Source organism: Stegastes partitus, unplaced genomic scaffold, assembly GCF_000690725.1.
Source record: "Stegastes partitus isolate 25-593 unplaced genomic scaffold, Stegastes_partitus-1.0.2 Scaffold1449, whole genome shotgun sequence".
NCBI classification, from domain to species: Eukaryota; Metazoa; Chordata; class Actinopteri; family Pomacentridae; genus Stegastes; species Stegastes partitus.
Window position 1 is genome coordinate 153021 of NW_007579180.1, and position 21117 is coordinate 174137.

Genomic DNA, 21117 nt, shown 5'->3' on the forward strand with positions numbered 1-21117 from the left:
TTCTGTAAAAATGAGAAACATCGTGTCAAAATTTAGAAAACACAAAATCCAAAACAAAACTTTAGTAAAATGCTTTTCTTTATTTATTTTACACATGTGACATTAAAACAGAATATTTCAACATCATTCATCAGTGTTGACTGGCTATGACTTGTAGCATGAAACCAATGAGATCACAGAGGAGACAACAAATACAGAGAGAGGCGACTGCATCATCAGCATAATATATCGTGAATTTATTTTTTTCATTTTTTTTTATCATTTATAACATTAGCAATGCTGAGAATTGGAAAATTGCAGAATATCAGATCCATTAATTGGCTTATAATCGGTCTTACAAACGGTGTGAGTTGTCTTCTCTCAGCATTACTTTTAATTGGCTTTATATTGATTGCCCCTGAAGTAAGGGTGTAATAGATACTACAGAAAGGAGAAAAAAGACCAAGCACCGACAGTATTTACAGCCAGTAGTAGTCTACTACTTAGTACTTAAATAATACAACTCAGCTTTTCTCTGTGGAGCACAGCGAAAGCAAAACATAACCTAAAAGAAAAAAATCCCCCGTCATGATCTTAAGAGTGCGCTGTAAGAACCAGTTAGACTAGAGACACAAAAAACAAGCTATACAATTGTAATGAAAAACAAGAATTACTGCCTCACAGTTGTACGCCTCCACCAACTACTCAAGTTACACGCATGTCTATCCACCTTTGACCTTTGGCCTTAAGGACCGTATGGATATAAAATGTCATTGCATCATTCTTTTATTCTATTAGACTTTAGTGTAAAATTTTTCAGTTATGGCTAAAAATGTGTTTTTTGAGATCACTGTGGCCTTTGATCACCAAAATCTAATCACTCCATCGTTGAGTCCCAGTGAACGTTTGCCCCAAACTGTGAGAAATTCCCTTCAGGTGTTTGAGAGATATAGTGTTTGCAGGAACAGAATGGATGGACAGTTGGAAAAGAAACTGTCTGTAATGTACTGTCAACAACAATTTATAGGTTTTATTATTGTCCTGCAGCTTGGACAAACTGGACAAGGCCTCCAGGAAAGGACAGATGTAAAACTGTTGAGATATAATTTGTGTCATACTTCACATCTGAGGTTTTGTGGACCCATGTCATTTGTCACAATGTGTCATGTCTTGTGTAAAGACGAATCATTGGAATTGACAGGTGATCACCTAACACCTCAAATCTTAACTTTTTAATGAAAGGGTAATTAGATTTTGTGACTGTAAATTCACAGCTAACAAAAAAAAAAACAATATTTAATCTTGTAGGTAAGATTAACAAAAATAGTTGAAACCGATACGTATAACATAAGTTACGATCCCACCTGTCCTCTCCCTCTAAGGTTGCAGACCGCCTCTTTTCCTCCTTCGGCCAAGACATCCTGGATGCTCTGTACTGGACGGCCACAGAACCCAAAGAACGGAAAAGAGACAGTATAGGAGTCATCCCTCACTTTTTCATGGCTGTCTTTTATGTCTGTATCCTTCTTGTCAAAACTTTACAGCAGCATTATGGGTGTTTTAAGTCTTAACAGGCAAGGTTTGGAAGTCATCAATGAAGTTAGCAGATTTGTACTTTGAGATCAGTGCTGAGTAGCTTCTTCTTCATCTCTTTCTAACTTATTTTGACAGATGATGCGCAGTTCTAGGCTCATGTAATACTTGCTTTCTTCCTTTGTGCACTCTGTATAGCCACTGAAGAAGATGAAGTGCTGCGTGACTAAGCTGACAGTCAGCAGAATACAATTTGTTTAGATTTTTTTCTTAAGACTAGACAGACAGACTAGAACTGCAAGGAGAAAAACAAATAACTGAATAAAAAAGAGTGATGACCTAAGGTATGGACAAAGCCTAATTTAATCTGTATAGTATCAGATATATGTGTCCATATTTTTCTTTTCTTGTTTGTCTCATTCAGACATTTAAAGCCTAATATTGTAATTTTAGTGACCAACACTGTTGATAGTATATCGAGCAGAAAATCTCAAAGAATAAAGTTCCCATGAGGTGGAGTTTAGCAGTAATAATTTTTAAACCAGTTGATTTCCTGAGTATGTGTCCCTCAGTCCTTCATGCCATCCTAATTATGGTCCAAGCCTCCACTCTTAACGTCGCCTTCAACTCCCACAACAAGTCCCTGCTCACCATCATGATGTCTAACAATGTAAGTACACACATGCACACAAACTATATAACTAGATATTCTAGTGCACAACAAGCTGTCGGAAGAGATTGTTTGAGCAATTCAGCTCTTGTACAAACAAAATATATGCTGGCAAACAGCACTTATGCTTAAAAGCATTTGCATGCAGATGTATCCCAGAAAAATGAAAGCTGGCACGTTAGTGATGAAATGGTGCTGTTGCAGCTGCAATATGATATATATTTTTTTATTTCTTCATAAATATGCTAACTGCATTTCTTTCTTTTGTTTTTCTGTTCCCGCGAATACAGTTTGTGGAGATCAAAGGAAGCGTGTTTAAGAAATTTGAGAAGAACAACTTATTCCAAATGTCTAACAGTGGTAAGATATTCAATACCCCATAAAAACACAATTTTAATACGTTATTATTACAATTCGAAAGAGCACTGGTACAAAAAATACAACAAAAAGCACGTTGTCGTGGGAAAAAATTGAAAACATTTTCTAATACTTTGTTTTTCATCTGCTTTTGTTAGTCTATAAAAGGACAATATTCACTTTCCACAGTAATCATTCGCACCACCGGTCTACACAGTTTGGTGGAGAACCAGAATATTTTGTACAGAACTGTCGGTGATTGTCTGACAGAAAAAGTAAAGGTATAACTTACCTGTTGAAATACTGTTTTTGGAGGTCTGTTTTAAGCAGATATGTCCCTTGAATATCTTAGCACTAAATCAAAATAGTGGCACTTACACTACTTTATAATATTACTAATAGATGTATAATGTTCTTTATCATTTGTTAGACACACTTAGAGTCATGATCCAGGATGTGTCCTGCATAGAGACATTTTTTGGCATCTCCTAAAGGGATTTGAACCAACACCAAAATAATAAGCTTTGACAATGAATGAAGAAATTAAATTTTTCATAGCCAGTTTTGGAAATTGGGGTGTCATTTGCTCAAGCATTACAGACATTTTTGTTTATCCAATGGTTAGAAATAACAGGAGCATTAAGCATCGATTTCTGTCAATAAAGGTAAGACTTGTCACCTTTACTGTGGACCAGGAAGGCTTGAAATACCCAGTAATTATTTCATAGACGTTAACTAACATCCGGTGTTGTCAGTGTTCACAGCAAAAAGTTGAACAATAGCAACTTTTCTTCTCAAAAAACAGCTCTAATTAGTTGAATACATGTATGACAGGACATGATTCTTAATAAATACTTTAGCACCCAACTAGAATAGTAAAAACTTCTGAAGCTTGAAAATATCTAAGTATACAAAGGCTTAGTTCGCCTTCCTCACTGGGGAAGCTTTTCTGACTGTTTGTATGGTTTTGAAAGAATAATGCGGACAGTGTAACAGATTAAATACATTGTGAATTTCCTTTTATATTTCTCTGAGGCAGCATGTTGTCGCAGTCACTCCTATTGTAATGAAATGGAAGGGGAAGACAATAAGCCGTAATCAGCTGCCATTTGCCTCACTTTTCAGTCGCATCTGAACGCTGCCTGTTTATGACGCTGGGCTTAGCCTCTTCTAGCCTGCTGGTGTCTGTATAGATAATAGCATGCTAAACATCTGCAGCTGCATCCTTTAAATTGTAGTCGATTGATGTTTATAGGATGCCATACTGTGGTAAATGCCAATGTAACTGTGATATGCTGCTATATATTGTGTGCATAGTCACTTAAAAAGCAGTGCAAGTGTTTTCCGTTAGCTCATAGCACCTCTCAGGAAAATAGAACTGACAGATGCGACTCATTTTACACCTCTAACACCACCTGTAGAAACGCTAACTACAGCACCACACTAGGATACCTAAAACAACCGGCATTACGCTGTGCCTTAAATGAAGATGCTATACCTATCATGTTCTGTTTTTGGTTTTCTCCATAATTGGGAGATTTAATGGCAAATTTATTTTGTCCTGCAGATATCAAAGAGCGGTTCACCAGCTACGTTCTCCTGCTCATCGTTTGTCTCAGGAATATGGAGCAGTTTTCATGGAACCCAGGTAATTATCTCTTTTCCCCTCAAACCTTAAACCAGTTTAATGCACATTTCTGTATTACAGTAAACACAAACAAATAATGTAATTATCCAGGGTTCTTTGGTTTGTTTATCGTCTGTTTGAAAAATCTTTAAGTTTAAAAAAATGAATATTCCATCCCAGCGCTGGGGTCAGTGCTTGCCATTGTAAAAAATGTACACAAATATGCTGAGCAGCTTCTTTTCTGCTGTTTCAGCTGACCCTCTGCAACACCTTGGGGAGTTTTCTCCTACAAACCTCAGTCAGTGAGACAGAGCAGGGTGAGGGATGAGGTCTGGGAGTTTCTGTATGACAGCTCTCTGAAAACACTCAGCTCCTCCTGCCAGTCACAAAGTCAGACGCACAGTAGATGACAGACGTGGCCCGTCAGCTGAAATCATAACACTGATGTACTAATACTAGCAGAGCTACAGCCTTCTTTGGCTAAAGAGGTATACAGATGACAAGTAGTGTACTTACCCACCATGCTGCAGTAGTGGTGTCTGCACTTACTCCTTTTATTATAGAATAGAACCAAAGCACCTGCTCTCATCTAATTAACTAAGCACCTTTCATTTAATTAACTACAGTTAACTCCTTAATGATCACCCCGTTATTACTAAAAGGACTAAAAGCTTGGAAGCACTTTGTTTGTTAGGCTCTTACAGTGGAAACGGTGTGTAGCACACAGTAATTCACTAAGTCCTATAGGCATCAAAGTAGGTAAGGAGATACTAATTTGCTGTGTATGCCATTAAAGAACTGTAGCTGCTGTGGTATTGATATCTGAAAATGATTTACCCCATTTGAGGTGTGAGGCTTTGGGCTTTCAAGCGATGTATATTTTGTCAAATTTAATTTCGAATTGACAGATGCCATTGAACACAGTTTCTGCACATACACACATGCATGAAGCGTGGTGCTGCTCATTTTCCCAAAGTAATGTAACAATTATTCAGTGAAAAAAATACAAAGCTTTCATAATTAATTAATTATCAGGATGAAATGGCATCCACTGGTTCCAGCTTTGTAAATGTGATGAATTGCCAGGTTTTGTCATTTTATCATCATCATGAATTGAAACATTTGAAATTTGTATAACTGCATAAGTGTAACATCAGCTGTTGCTTCAGTGATCATCCAAAGGACACTTGCACCTGTTATGTGGTGAGTCCAGAATACTGAGTGAAGTCTTGCCTGGCTTGTGCGCGCTCTCTGCAAACCTGCCCTGAACGAATGAAGGTTACACTTATTTACATGTAACACAAACACTGTCTTCTTCCCTCAGACCACCTGTGGGTGTTGTTCCCTGACGTATTCATGGTCGTGACCTCTGAAATCGCTGTTGACATCATTAAACACGCTTTCATTACAAAGTTCAACGACATCACTGCAGATGTAAGAGCTACACCACCTGTTTTTTTCTTTCATCAACTACCAATTAATGAAATGCTCCTCAGAGTACATGTACACTATATGAGGCACATTGCCTATTTTCTCTCATAGTACATTATTGTCCTTGTCTATCTTCCAGGTGTACAGTGAATACAGAGCCAGTTTGGCCTTCGATCTTGTCAGCAGTCGACAGAAGAATGTAAGCAACAGTCTCTCTTTTCACATCACCATCATTATACTTACATAAACAGCACTGAGCCCACGCAGCTAATCAATTCAGTTTTGTCAAGTGCTGTAATTTGTGCTCGTTTGTCACTGTGTAGGCTTGCACTGACTACAGTGACTCAGTGGCCCGAAGGATGGGCTTCATCCCTCTGCCATTGGCTGTTCTGGTAAGAGAGGCTACCTTCTGTTGCTATTCAGGAAATAACTACCAGTAGAGAGCTAGTCATTGGCACATAAACATTTTCTAGCAAACAATTCTTTAATGACACAAGCTGAAAATAGCACTGCATAATTGAGATATTTTTTTCATCAAGTGAAAACATGAGATTTTCCATTTGCTCTGCTTTTTACATTTTTTAACAGCTTATCCGAGTGGTGATGAGTTCAGTGAAGGTGCAGGGAGCACTGTCATACACCTGTGTGTTCCTCTTTTATCTCGGGTAAGTCTTAAGCTTCGCGTTACTGCTGTTCAATTGTAATTTTTATTGTAGATTTCCAACCCAAAATCCAAACTGAGCTTTTAAGCCTCACATTACTTGTTTATTGTTCTGTAAATTACATTTTCATTTTGCATATGTTGTCAGTTGTTTAATCTGACTGTGAAAAGTAGCTCAAGAGAAGATTTAACAACTGAACTGATTTTGGTTGTGTAAGTTGTTCTTGCACATTAATCTGGTGATAGGATGTGTTAGTTTTTCCACCCTGTCCTTGTTTGACCTACAGGCTTAAATCACTGCAATACTGGTCAAAATATTTTAAATCCTAACACTGATTTCGTTTGGTCACTGAATATTTAAACATTTTCTTTTATTTTTATTATGGTGTGTCAGATATGCACAAAGGCTCCCACAGACATCATGTTCAGGATACAGGCATGCTTGAATAGTCTCATTAATGCACACTAACACATGCAGGCACTGTCGTAAACATGCATTCAGATTCAGACACACACGCAGTTACATAAGCACCAACACTGTGCCCTCACGCTCTCCCTGTGCTGAGCTCCTGATAGCCTCGCTCATTCTCATTTGCCGGATCCCATCGGGCTCGTACCATTGAAGAGTTTCCCTCAGGGTGAAGAATACAATGTTGTCATCTCTAGTGCCATCTCTGGCCTTCCCTATACCCTGATTTAAAAATAGCTCTGGCTTGAACAGACCGCTGTGCCTTGGCAAAGACTCAGCCTCGCTGACACGCTCTCAGTCCGAAATACCCCGTCACAGCGAGCAGTGGTCCACAGACCCAAATGTGTCTGTCTCTCACTCATCACACTGTCAGTGTCTGGGCCTTATAGCAAAGCCCAGAAACATCGAAGGATGGTGCGCATCAACATCCTGGTGTGAGTGGTGGGATTTGAACAGTGGTGATTAAAACCAGAAGGGAGAGAAGATCCATTATATTTGTGGCCAAGCTCATAATAGCATTATGATCATTTTGCAACACTTAAGATTTAAATAACAGAAAGAGAGGTTCACATAGGCTGTTTACATATGATATATGTAGTTATGTTGCTATATTTTGATCAATAACGTGAAATGCTGAAGCATTGACAAAATGCAAATAATGTGTGATTATGACTATACTAATTTAATCTACCATAAACAAGGAGTCAAGAATGAGTGTCATCTTAAATCAGAGCTGCAAATGCTTTGTTAGAAATTAGGTGCAGTGGTTCAGCAGTACTTTTGCAACTCCACATCAGCTGCTAAAGAAAGGGAAAGAGTTTTTGGTTCTTTCAGTCAGATATGTACCACTGAAACTGCAGGCTTCTTCCTCTGTAGGCTGGTGACACTGAAAGTGTTGAACAGTATTGTGCTGCTGGGGAAGTCGTGTGTATACGTCAAGAGAGCCAACATGGAGGACAAACTGTTTGAGAGGCCCCCACCGACCCCCTCCTCCTCTGCCAAGAGCCCCAGCAAAGCCGATCCTGCCAGATGTTCAACACCTTCAGGTAAACCAGACACAACTAAGTACCAGTCAGGAGAAATTATTATTATCGCTGTATCTTTACATCTGAGGATGCATGTGTTCTAAAAACGTGTGTTTACACCCAAATTAAGGTTCCATAACATGGAAACACAATATGTCAAAAGACAGATAGTTAATTGGTATATATGCGTATATGTGTTGATCTATATCATGTTTAACCTACCACATACATGTATAATGGATCTTTTACAGCCTAAACTAGATTACAGTGCCCATGACGTTTATGACTACATGACTAATCTCTTGAAACATTATTACAATCCATGAACATTAGCATGCCATAGAACGGCATCCTATATCAAAAAGTGAACATTTCTTGTATGTGGAGATAGAAAGACCTATAAACAGAATGGCAGAAATGACGAGTAAATCAAATGCATTTCAAACAAATTCTAGATGGCGTTTCACTTGCTGTTCATGCTATGGCCTTTTTCTGGTTAAACGCTTAATTGCTCACTTTTGCAATACTCTCCTATCCCTAACAAAATAAAATTATCAAATCATTACAGATTTATTAAAAGAGAACACAGGTTAACCTAGTTTTAAGGGCCAGTGTTTCCAATCACTTTATGTAATTATGCAATCATCTCAGCCTGATAATACTCGGCTGTTTCACTAAATAAACTATATGCATCTATCAGGGTTCTTACTGGAACATTGAAGGTAGATTTGAGGAAAGTATATCAACATATTTAGATTTATCATGGGATTTTGTTAATACCCTCTTCTTTATTCTAATTGTTAGTCTAATGATAAGTTTGACACTTTCTATCTAGTTTTTCACAAGATAATATATAAGTCATGGTTATATAAGCCATATGATATATTTTAGCACTAAAACTAGACTAGTCACATAAGTGGACATTCTTCACTTTACTGTGAAAATCTCAGGGATTGTAAGAACCCTTATCTCAGGCCATCATGAAGTGTGAACACGACAGTTTGATTTTGGATCTAATGCAGCGCTCATGGATAGGTTGTAAATGCTTCAGTAAGAAGGCTGCTAGACTTCTGTTTGGTTTTTGAAGATTTTTCACCTTGAATGCAAGAGACTTCCTCAGTTCTGACTGGCTGGTGGGGAGTCTTAGGTATTTATTCTAACCTCCAACTCACAAGTCAAGGTGTGAATGGTGGTGACACTGCCTCGACTGCACTATAAGTACATGATAAGTGATGCAATGGACCACGTCCCCTGTTTAGAGAAGACTGTTCCAGTTTAACATAGATGCCTTCCTTTACTCCTCTCTCAAACCATCAGTCTTCTCTGTCCAGTATGTGGACATTGCTGTCCTCAAAGGAGTGTCTTATTCTTTGGATGCAGAAAGACTGCTGAGTGTTGTCCCTCCTGTGTTGTGCCATGTGATTGTGAAGCAGTGTAAAGTGGTAGTTTTGCACTGCAGAGCATTGCTGAAACCTTGAGCCTGAGTTTCTTTGCCTCAGCCAGCTTGTTGTTCCTTATCGCTGATTCTGTGACTGTAATGAGGTTCACTACCGGGAGATATAGCAAATTTGAGTCCTTTAGCTGAGACAACCTTCTCTGGTTGGGTTAGGTTCTATCCCACAGGTTTTTCACCCACTTGTCCTAAATGTCTACCAGTTTAGTGTCATGTTGTTTCTGTCTGGTTGGCAATGTTCAGAATTTCTGTATGCCTTTCGTTACCCTTTTTCTGTTCTGCTAGTTGTGCCTTCCCAACAAACTTAGAAACATCGTGTATGACTGTACTGGGTAGAAATGCTTTCAGTCAGTCCTGTGTCTTCAGTGGTATCTCTTCTGCTCTGTGGCCTTTAACAGTGGAGTCAAGGCGTAAACTGTTGGGCACAAGTCTGTGTACTCTGCTTCTCAGGTTGAAGCAAAGGTGGTTTTCTGTAACCTGCAAGTTACCTTGACATCTCAAACTCGCACAGCATTCAAAGGCCATTCATCTCAAAGTGCAAGGCAGTATATCTGTGTAGATTCTCTGTCATGCAGGTAATGATAATCATGGTAATCCTAAGCAGTACAGATGTGCTTCATAATGATTTACATTTTTGTAGCTACTGTGCAAGCAGTGATGGAATACAGCACATGTATTCATTTTGAATCACACAGAAGCTTTTAATCACAAAACTTTGGTTCTGGAATAATTGGGAGCTTATATTTTATTTTGGAGATGTGAAAAGCGTTGAGACTTGAGAGAGCCTCCTTCTGGTTGACAGGAATAGATATCTAGTAAATGAGACATCCTGGGATTTAATCTCGCTAATGAGTAACGGTGCCTGTTGCTTTCTGCCTCCTACTCAGTTGCTGATCTATCTTGTCTGTTTGCACTTTAACACTGTGTGTCTAATAATACAGTAGTGTCTTAAAATGATCTTAAAAAACAAAGGAAACAAAGCACTTTTATTTTTATCTCACGCGAGGGTGGACAATAGTAATTTACATATTTTTTGAATGCTGCTAGTTAATGCTTCCACATCCTGAGTTTGTATATTAAAGGCTTCACAGTTTCAAAGCAACACCAGGCTTACTAGCTTGCCTAGATGTTCATATAAGAATTGTGCTTGTATGAACATTTTCAAGCATCTCGCTGACACTTTGATTTACATGTGAGGCATTCGGCTGACACTTGCATCTGGACAAATATGTCAGGATATAGCAGTCCAGCTTCAGGCAACGAGTGGTGATGCAGAAATCAAACCTGTGACCTTTTGGTTGTAGGTAAGTGTCTCTAAAGACCAGGCTATAACTCATTTGCTTCCCAAACATCTACAAGATGCAACAAATCTATCTGCACTTAACCATTTTGCTGGACATTGTCTTACACATCAAAGCACATTTTTTAGGACTGCACAAAATGGTTTACCTAATTATCATTCTTTGCATGATGCTTGTGTGCATCAGCTTGTGGGCTGCAACCAATGCCTATGACAATATTAATTACCCTGCCAAGTATTGTATATACTGTGTAGACCAAACCTGCAAATCTTTACATTTGAGAAGCAAATCTTTGCTAATTACTTAGTAATGTGACATTAAATTATTGTGATGTTCAGGTGTTTAAAATGTTTAGGTTTCATCTTTGATTCTAGCACATAACACAATGGCTTTAATTTGTCTTATGCATCATCCCTCCAGTGAGTCACATTTATAGTTGTTTTTTAAATATTAATCAGGGTTTTGACAGAAAAAAGTGCAACTATTTTAACTCATTTGTCTTTCTTTTCTTTTTCTAAGCTAAAAAATGAGAGTTACCTGAGACAATGTCAGGAATTGCAGATTTTTTTCTATGTAAGTGTTTTGTGATTGTTTTAACTGCTGTTCAGACTAACAAAAATAAAGACATTTGGCAACATCCCCTTTCCTTCTGGAGATAGATGTTATTTAAACTATTTTTCTACAATTATAAAGTAAACTATTTAGAAGCAGATTGATAATGAAAATAATTAGCAGCCCTACACTTGATGCAGTGGAACTTTGTGTCCTTACAGTGATAGAAATTTTGGCCTGTTATGACAATTCAGCTTTGTATTGTAGACACTAGAACCAGTGGTGTCTTCGAAATCATCCTATATGTCACATTGTGACAAACAATCTACGAAAAATAAACAAAAACAAACCCTCTTCAATACATGTAGACATTTACACATGAATTCCCTCATTAACATTCATGTTCGTATCTTGACAAAGTGTTAAACAGACCCTGTACCCTCAGTAACACACGATCAGACACAGATTTGGAGGTGGCAATATCTTTCTGTCATCCGCAGCCAAATCCCCGCAGATCTTTTCTCCCATGTGTGCCACAGACCCGTCTGCTGCGGTGAGCCAGGAGCTTTAAAATGACAAAGATCCTGATGGTGCATCGTGTCATCAAACATCAAAGCTCCTGCCAGCGCTTATGTTTCAAATGAATCTGGTTTTTCAGAGAGCTGCAGCTACATGGCTTAGGGCCTCGCACTTCAGCATATAGAGTGTAATAATAACTACTTTGAGGTTGTGGGAAATTAATGTGAGTCTCCTTCTGCTTCCCACACATTTAGCTGCTAGGATTTGAACCAACGACCTCAGATATGCTGCTCACTTTTCTGATGTTAAACTACTTTGGTGTTGGCCTCAAGCTTCACCTGCTGCTCCACTGGATTCAGTGCACAATTATGTTCATCTACACGTCTTCGTCTTTACAATGGACTGGATTCACATCACACTAAGATCTGCCATCTGTCTATACTGCATGTTTTTGTCCAAAGGGCAGAAATGGGTAATGAGCAGTTTCGCATCAGCCATTTCAAGCCATATGGTGGTTAACTTTTATTAAAGCTCACATATCTCCAGAGAAGAAGTAAGGAACTCTTTAGTAGCACAGTCTGTGACTCCAGTAACACATTTAAATCGTTTTTTGTTCAATGCTTTACAACAAGAGCTGCAAAAATGTATATATGTATATATATATACAATCGTTTGACCACTCAACTACAAAATAAGATATTTAAAACATTGCCTTCTGTAGGAAATTGAAACAAATGCTTAAGAAAATAATTAGTAGATTCATTGATAATTAAAATACTCTTTGTTGCAGATAACATCACAGGTCCTCATGCAAATGACAAAATTCAGATCGATATGTTGATTTGTGTTGACAAATACACAACTATATGTAAAAAGGCTTCAACCTACCTGGACAGATTTCTTCTATCCATTTGGGCAGAGCAAAACAATCTAGAGAGACATTGCATGCATGTTATTACCTCACAAAAGTCTTTGCTCACTGAAGGACAAAGCACAGCCTGATGAACTTTTTGGGCTGCACGGTGGCTCAGTGATTAATACTGTCGCCTCAAAACTAGAAGATCCCCGGTTCGCGGTCCAGTTAGGACACCCGGGATCTTTCTGCATGGAGTTTGCATGTTCTCCCTGTGCAGCGTGGGTTCTCTCCGGGTTCTCCGGCATCCTCCTACAGTCCAAAAACATGTTGAGGTTAATTGGTGATTCTAAATTGTCTGTAGGTGTGAATGTGAGTGTGTTTGGTTGTCTGTCTCTAAGTGTAGCCCTGTGATAGACTGGTGACCTGTCCAGGGTGTCCCTGTCTTCACCGTGAGTCGAATGGGATAGACTCCAGCCCCCCATGACCCTAGTGAGGATTAAGCGGTGTATAGATAATGGATGGATATTTTAATTTTGTCCCTGGTTCAATTTTTAAATAAAAAGTGATAGCTTGATTGTGCTCTCTTGTGGATGTGCAGTTGGACAACTGCTGACACCACAGACGTGTAGTTGTTACTATAATGCTTTCTACTCCGCTTGGAGGACTCTGTTCCATACATGTGCAGTAAAGTACATATTTTGTGCATACACAGTACTGCCTTTGTTGGGTAGCTGCCACATGGACACAGATTTTGAGTGTACTCAGATGTCTGTGGAGGGGTTGAACAAACTGTTACAGGCTTGAACATACGACGAAATTTACGTCACATGGACCCACATGCACTGGCAAATGCAGAAATTGTAACACTGGCCTAAGTAGCCTTCTCAGTACACAGCTGTATGCATCAAGATGGGAGAAATATTGTTGATGCTGTTAGGTGGAACAGCAAACTCCAGCTGTGGCACCTTTCTTACTGATCTACATCATACAGGTTGTAAGAGGCTAAGTTGTCATTGGTCAGGGCCCAGCATGTAGTCAGTCTTGAATCTTGTCCAAGTCAGGATAAAAAAATTAGGTCTCTCAAATCTGTGACATTTATCGCAAAAGACAATGTCAAGTAGCCTGATCCCAGTGTGAGTAAATAGTCCAGAGACGGTGTGGGGTGTGCACCATCAACAGGTGTGCCTTTTTATAAATCGTTCACTGATTCAACACTGAATTATTTAGGTAGAACTTCACCTCAGATTTTCTAAAACTAAAACACACATTTAAACTGTACACACTACAGCCGTTCTGTACTGTAAAGTGTCTGTTCAGCTCTGTCTACAGTAACAACTGGAAGTTAGTTGTAGTTAGATAGCCTGGGGCGAGACAGTCGTCTCTGTGGACGGTCCAACGCTGCTTCGCTCAATTCTCTCTGATATGATGAATTATTCTGTTTGCTTAATTTTCCTAATGCAACTGCGCTCGCTCTGTACTCTCCAAATGAGGACCCTTTGCAGTGTTTTCTCTTAACATAATGCAGTGAATTGTGATGAGAACCAACTGTGCTGCTATATGTTTTACGTCCGTGACTGCTTCTAATTATTTTCCCTCTGTGCTGCATTCAAATTGAGCAGTTAGGTGGGTGTCGGTTGGCAACTAAGAATCAATGTATGACAGCGGCTGGATGAATACGTTTATCCACACTGTGGAGTCAGCAGATTACATTCAGTCTTGTGCTACAGAAAAAAAAAATCGATTGATCAATTAGGAGATTGAAAATTGACAAGGGACAGTCCTGGTTTGTGTCTTTCTCTGTCCATTTCCTGTCATCTCTACTCTCAACACTGTAATAAAGGCATAAAACGTAACAACACAGATTTTTACAACAGATTGAAAACACTGAACATTTGCTGCAGATTCTCAAATCTGATGAGCTGCTGCCATTCTGAGAGCTTGTGATCTGTCTTATTGTTGTTCCTCTCTATTGACACCATATAGACTGAGCAGTTAATCCAGCTTCATCAATATAGAAACATATCACTAGATAAAGCCCAAATCCAGTTCAACACCATCGTAAATAAACGTTTTTTACAATTAAAAAATTACATTACAGCCACGTACATTTTAGAATTCTCTTGTTTGCTTACTTGCTGAAGATAAATAACATTGTCATGTTTGCGCGTTAAGTGTGAAGTAGCACTGAGTGTCTAGCTTAGCTTAGCATAAAGATTGGAAGCAGGGGGAAAGAGTTAGCTCAATTCAAAATTCAAAATACACTTAATTGTACCTGTGAAGCTCTCGAATAAACATGTTGCATCTTGTTTGTCTAATCCTTACGCAAGTCAACATGTAACAACAGCTGTTTTTATGATGTATTTTATGCACATTTTAAAGTATCACTATAGATGTTTAAAAGAAAATAAATTACAAAAAAAAAACACTTTGCAATTAAAGTTTTTGTGCTCATTTCAGGTGGTTTTTTTGACTTCTTCATAAAACACTTAACGTGGATAATGGGTGATTATAATGCTTTTTCCAAAGTTCTGAGGTTATTTCTGTTTAATTCGTTGTCTTCATCTCTGACCAGCACAAAGTACGTCAGCAGTGTTTTATCATTCACCTGTTATTTGAAAGACTTCTTCAGACTGGTATTGGAGTCCTGTGTGTATTGTATATACTTATGTGGGGTCTCTGGCACCTTGAGAGCTCTTGAAGTCACATGTGAGTTGTGAACCCTCCTGGTCATCGTGTAATGTTCGGGCTCTCTGAGTCAATGTGTGATTGAGTGTGGGAAGAATCCCAGAACTGCATTATTAGCGGCTGATAAGTGATGTTGTGGACCACCACCTCTGTCTGGTGATGGTTGTTCCAGTTTGACATGATTGTTGTTGTTCGTCTAGAAGTGTCCCTTGTCCTTCAGATGTAGCTGCACTGCTGAATCCTGACCTAAGATATTGGCTCTCCTGTGTTGTGTCATGCTCTTAGAAGTGGTTGTTTTGTTTGTCCCTTCACCACCACAGGTTTGTGCATCCCTCCTGCTTTGAACTGTGTATACCACAGCGCTCTGGGGCAATAGAGGCTCAGCGAGTGAGGCTCTGGGTTAATAATCAGAAGGTCGGCAGTTCATGCCTCAGTGCCACCTACCTGCCACTGTTGGACCCTTGAGCAAGGTCCTTAACCCTGCCTGCTACAGGTGCCTATTGATGGCTAACTCTGTGCTCTATCCCCCAACTGGGATATACAAAAAGAGAATTTCATGGTACGGTAATGTAGCTGTGACATGTAAAAGGTTCTTCTTCTTATGTCTGGGTGTTTGTCTTTAGGACAGGCTTCTGCTTCAGCGGGTTGCTGGGCTTTTAGTGAACAAAGATGAGCTGTTTGTTAAACACCATCCTTAGTATTTCAGCTTACTTTATTGTCCTTAGATGACACCTGGGTCAGAATCAAAACACAGAAGGTGGAAGCCTTCACATAGTACATCAGTTCAGCTCGCAGGACAGCGAGAAATTCATTCTGCAGAAGTCAGAGAAAATAGTTTGGCCTTCTTGCATTGTGCACACTGACGATGATAGAAGCTTCATCATATAAGTATACAGATAACCCACACACACAGATCAATATTTACCATTTTAACTCAGCACTCAGTGGAGCACAAGCTCCGGGTTATCAGAATTCTGCACCAGCGGGCTCAGAACAAGGACAGAGAAGAAGGAGCATAAACACATCCAGGAAGCAATTCAAATGGCCCAAACCAGGCCTTTGTCAGAACCACAAACAGACACAGAACAGACAGAGAGGAAAAGAACAATCAATGGAACAGCACTGTTATTCCTTACATTGTAGGAGTATCTGAAAAACTCAGGAGAATCTTCAACAAACACAGCACGCCAAGGCAGAAGCTTATCTACCCTGAGGACAAAACACCCAGGCATAGGCAGAGCAATGTAGTGTGCACAGTGCAATGCAGAAAGGATGAACGGACCGGTACATGAGGGAAACGGAACAACACAGGAGAATCAACTCCTCACATCAGGACTCAGCAGTCCTCCTGCATCTGAAGGACAAAGATGTCTTATTTCAGGACAGAAACATTCTGGCCAGAGAAGACCAGTGGTTGAAAAGAGGAGTGAAAGAAGCCATCTCTCACATTTGTTTCATCAAACCGATACTGTTCTGTTTTAACAAATTCAGCTGTCTGCACACGTCTTGCATCAGTTCCTGTTTCAGCCTCACTATGGATACGTAAACATGTCTATTTTGTGTGTGCGTTTTACTCACATTGGTACAGTGGTTGACCTGCACTCAGTACCAGGCCTGAACTCATTCTGTGTTGACCCAGACGAGGGAATGAAGCTGCTGCTGCATTGATGCTGCGTTAGGGTTAATTCATCACAATCACTATTAAATATGCTGAGCAATGCAAAACTCACTCATCTGCATGTTATTTGTTTTGTCGTTAAATGAATCTTTTGCCCGCTGTTGTTCACAGGTGAACCTAAGGTGGAGCAGGTCCCTGCCACACCCTGCAGCCCACCCCCCTGCTCCTCTGTGACCACACAGCCAGCCCCCAGGACTGATTTGTTTCCTGTCTCGCCCACTGACGACTCCCCTATGACACCAAGTAACCGTCCTCCTACTCCACTACCTGAAGCTGAACCTGAACAACCTGCACCCCCACTCTCAAAGGAGGAGGAGGGGGAGGAACAAGCAGCCTCTGAAATGAAGCACAGGACTCCCAAAAAAGACCTGCTGGAGATCGACCGCTTCACTATCTGTGGTAACCGCATTGACTGACCAGCGGCAGCCGTTGATGTAGCGATTAACCACTCAGGAAAGACGGAGAGCAAAGGCCTCCTAGCCTGGCTCTCCTGGCCAACAGCAGCAGAAAGCTGAGTATTTATTTAATTCAGTGGCACTACAGTAAGTTATTGTGAACATGGACACACAGTGTCAGACGATCCTGCTGTTGTTGGAGCCTGAAGTCGACAAGCTTGACAAAGAAAACTTCAGCTGGCTGATAAACAGCGGGAGACAAAGTGTGAGTGCGGCAGCCCAGTTGTTAGGATGAACTGGCATGTGTCAGTGTGTGTGTGTGTGTGCGTGTTCAGATGGTTCAGTATTTGGAGTGAGTGTTTGGGTGTGAGACTGTGTGACAGCGTATGTGTGAGCGTGACAGCACACAAGCACTTCCTGTATGAGCAGCACTGGGACCAGAAGGAGAGAAGTTTCTCAGTTAGCTCTGCAGCCAGAGAGCCAACAAACTTACAAACTGATATTAAAGGTAACACCTGAATCATACATTTCTTTTTCCAGAAGAAAACAAGATGTTCGGGTTTATTTTTAAATGTCAGATGTTATCCAGCATATCAGTTCACAAGACAAACTGCTGAGACTCTGAGGTTGATTATCTGGAATTAGCAAAAAAGAAACAACAAAAAAACACACCAACCTGAGGTTTAGGACCGTCTGCATGGACTATAAAAGATTAACAAGGTGAAGCAGAAAATAACATTTCTGCTGCACACAGTTGTTGTGTGTCTAACGTTTGCCCTTTTTTTTACTGTGAATTACTGGATAGATTTACATTTTGGGTGTCAAAAATATGTTCAAATTACATTTTAAAAAATTGGGGGGAAAAAAACGATGTAATTTTGGGTCACAACTGGGTGATGAGAGGGTTTCAGTCAGATGGTTTGTTTTAAAGGTCTAGAGCTAAAAGGGTTGTGAAATCCTGCTCTGAGCAGTCACACACTGTTAGTCTAGTCTATGCATTGCTGCTCACTCTATTAGTCGCTCAGTTCAGTTCTGTTTTTTACAGTCTATACCTCAGTGGAACTAGTTTGAATTTGAAGTGAAGCATCGATGCTTCCAACATCATTTAGCAGCATTACAAAAATGACTAAGAGCAGTGACTTTTAAATTAGAGCCTTAAGTAGAGCTTGTCGTTTACACAGCCATTAGATAAAGTAATTTGCAGCCCTCACTGCGCCTTCAGACACGAACAGACCTTTCATTAAAGGACCAAGTCAGCGTATGATATGAACAGAAGACACCAGTCAAATGCTGGTTAATTTGGGCTGCTGACACCATATCTGCTGCTTCACACGAAGAGCAGAGGTCCATTTAAAACCAATCAAAGAGAGAAGTTGTAGTTTGTGACTGATACATATTGAACATAATCCTAGTTTCCTTATTGCTTTGGGTACATATTTCAAATCATTTTATATATATATATATATTAGGCGACAAATTCATCATTTTTAATATCTCTAAAATGCAGATAATCCTTCAAAAAGGTCGTCACTTTGTGGTACTTGGATTACAACAGAGAAATGGTATTTCATCTTTCATTACTTTTGGTCTCGAGAATGTTTGCACTGATCGACTGTATTGTCTTTAAATACGGTCATGTTTCTCATTTGATTCTCAAGTAATGCTCCAATGTTTACATCTTAGGATAATAGAAGCAATATTTCCACAACAAAATGCCTTTTCTGCATGTGTGTAATTAGACATGTTTAAATTATTTGCTACGAACTTTTCTTTAATTGCGATGAAAAACCTATAGATAGACTATATAGTAGACCAGTCACGTCAGCAAGCTTTCATTTGTCACCCGTGTATGTAAGTGATTGTAAACAAAATAGAATTATTACTCATTTTATCAAAGCTATGCCAAAGCTTTCAGAACAAAGTTCATCTTGACTCCACAGCAGCTGTGTGAGGGTGGCAGATTCAGATGAACAAATCCATCACTCAAACTAAAGAATCAGCTCAAAAAACTCCAATCACTTCTGTTTGACTTCACTTTCCTGATGCACTCTACCTATCACTGAATTTATCTGGGAACATTAAAAGGTACTTTCCTGCCTGTAAGACACTTAAAACAATAATATATTTAATGTTGCTTTGGCAAAGACATATTTAAGCAGAAGGAAGATGTATATAGTGTTTACACATATCAGCATCTCTTGGATTCTATTTTGGAGAAAGATTTCTTTATAATGTCCATTATCATTGTAATAAGGAAGATTGTTCTATTTTTGGAGCTGCAAGTTGTTATATTAATATATTTGCACATGAAATCTGACTCTCCTCAGGCTTTCATGTGCTTTTGTCAAATGTCTCGTGTCCACTGGCCAGAGTTCAGCATTGTCGCGGTCGGTCGGGTTTAAGGTGTCCGCTGTGGGCCGGGTCGGTGCTGCTGGTCCCGGTCCACAGCGGAGTCCAGTCGAACCTCAGTGAACCACAGCTGAGCTCTGCTGAGCTAATGGAGACGAGGATGAAGTGTTCTTATGCAAGCTGCGATGGTCTAGTACACTGCCTGCTTTGTTTCATCAGTTTGGTTCCATATTTAATTCCTACCTTGATATTGTAAGAAAGTGCCCCTTTGGAATAAAATAACTTGGTTTCTTAAGTGTGGTGTTTTTATCTTATTACATGCAGCAGAAAGAATAATAATGTGGACATATATTTTTCTTTTTCTTTCTGCCTTTTCTTTTTGCAGAGATCCTTTACTTGTACCGAAACAGTCTCTTCTCTCTGTTTAGAAGTTGACTTTAATTTTCAGCCTCAGACCACGTGCCGTCCAAATCAGTTTCCTGATTTGGAATCGGAATGAGTCCATTTTTCTACAGATGTGAAACTGCAGTTAAAGTTTATCTCAGGTACTTTGTGACTACACTTAATTTACTTCCCCTAACGCAGTTTCTTACTTAAAGGTCCTCATTTGACACCTCTCCACCTGTTACATGTAATGTTCTTGTGCTCAAGAAAGAATTGTATGTCTAATACAACTGGGAGAAAGAAAAGGACAGTGTCATTTAGTCCAGGTGTTTCGCACAGATGCCGCTAATGTCAAGACGTGAAAACTCTGCCCATAGCGCAGCACCCTGAGGCTCTGGGAACGACAACAAGAGAAGGATGTGTGAGAGTCGTGGTCCAGGATGGAACAAAGAGCAGCCAGGAATACATCAGGCAGGTGGCCCCCTGGGATGAACTGATCAGAGTTCCTCAAGAAGCACAAGACAGAGGGTGATGAGGAGGAGGAGAACATGTAATGAAAGACCAAACCTCCCCATGTGATGGACCACTGGCAGATAGAGGAAGTGGCTGACATCAAGAAATCCAAGCAGTGGCTGGAAAAGGCCGAGCTGAAGGACAGCACAAGCCCTGAACACCGGAGCAGCAGAGACAGAGGTCTACCACAGCAGACAGGAGCTAGCTGCACACGGTTAAAAAAAACAAAAAACAATCCAGTCTTCTATTCGTATTTTTAGCCGAGGTGTGTGCAGCCCTTTTACACAGAAATGAGTCACGATGTGTTTTTTTGTTTTTTGTTTTAAATTGAGCTGCCTGTATACAGGAAATAACTACTTTTTATCAGCAGAATTTGATCAGCCTCTTGGCTTTTATTTCGCCAGAACCAACTGATGGTTGCTTAGGAACTTTATCTGCAGTCTGTATGTGTTAACTTGCCCATAACACACAAACTCAGTGAAAAACTTTACAATTCACAGTCCTGAGTCAGAAACTGCTCTCCTGAAACAACAATCGCCCAAAAATGAAAGTACACTGTCTTGTTTTGCCACAACCTTACACTGGGCTTGTGCTGCAGGTGTAGCCAGTAAAATAAAAATATGTTCTGCAGCACATCCGCTCAACGAACGGCTCATATAAGTTCAGTGTAAGCATCAAAA

General features: G+C 39.8%; 1 protein-coding gene across 1 annotated transcript in view; it reads left to right on the top strand.

The window, feature by feature from the left end:
* Positions 1–19835, top strand: part of LOC103370580 (transmembrane anterior posterior transformation protein 1 homolog) — a 30915-nt gene extending 11080 nt beyond the window's left edge. Inside the window, exons 5-14 of the mRNA XM_008299682.1 lie at positions 1362–1497; positions 2085–2182; positions 2473–2542; positions 4107–4187; positions 5491–5600; positions 5737–5796; positions 5921–5989; positions 6186–6262; positions 7604–7773; positions 16908–19835. Of these exons, the coding sequence (XP_008297904.1) occupies positions 1362–1497; positions 2085–2182; positions 2473–2542; positions 4107–4187; positions 5491–5600; positions 5737–5796; positions 5921–5989; positions 6186–6262; positions 7604–7773; positions 16908–17212 (1176 nt within the window). The 3' untranslated portion in view covers positions 17213–19835. The remainder of the gene's footprint in view (positions 1–1361; positions 1498–2084; positions 2183–2472; positions 2543–4106; positions 4188–5490; positions 5601–5736; positions 5797–5920; positions 5990–6185; positions 6263–7603; positions 7774–16907) is intronic.
* The last annotated feature ends 1282 nt before the right edge of the window (positions 19836–21117 follow it).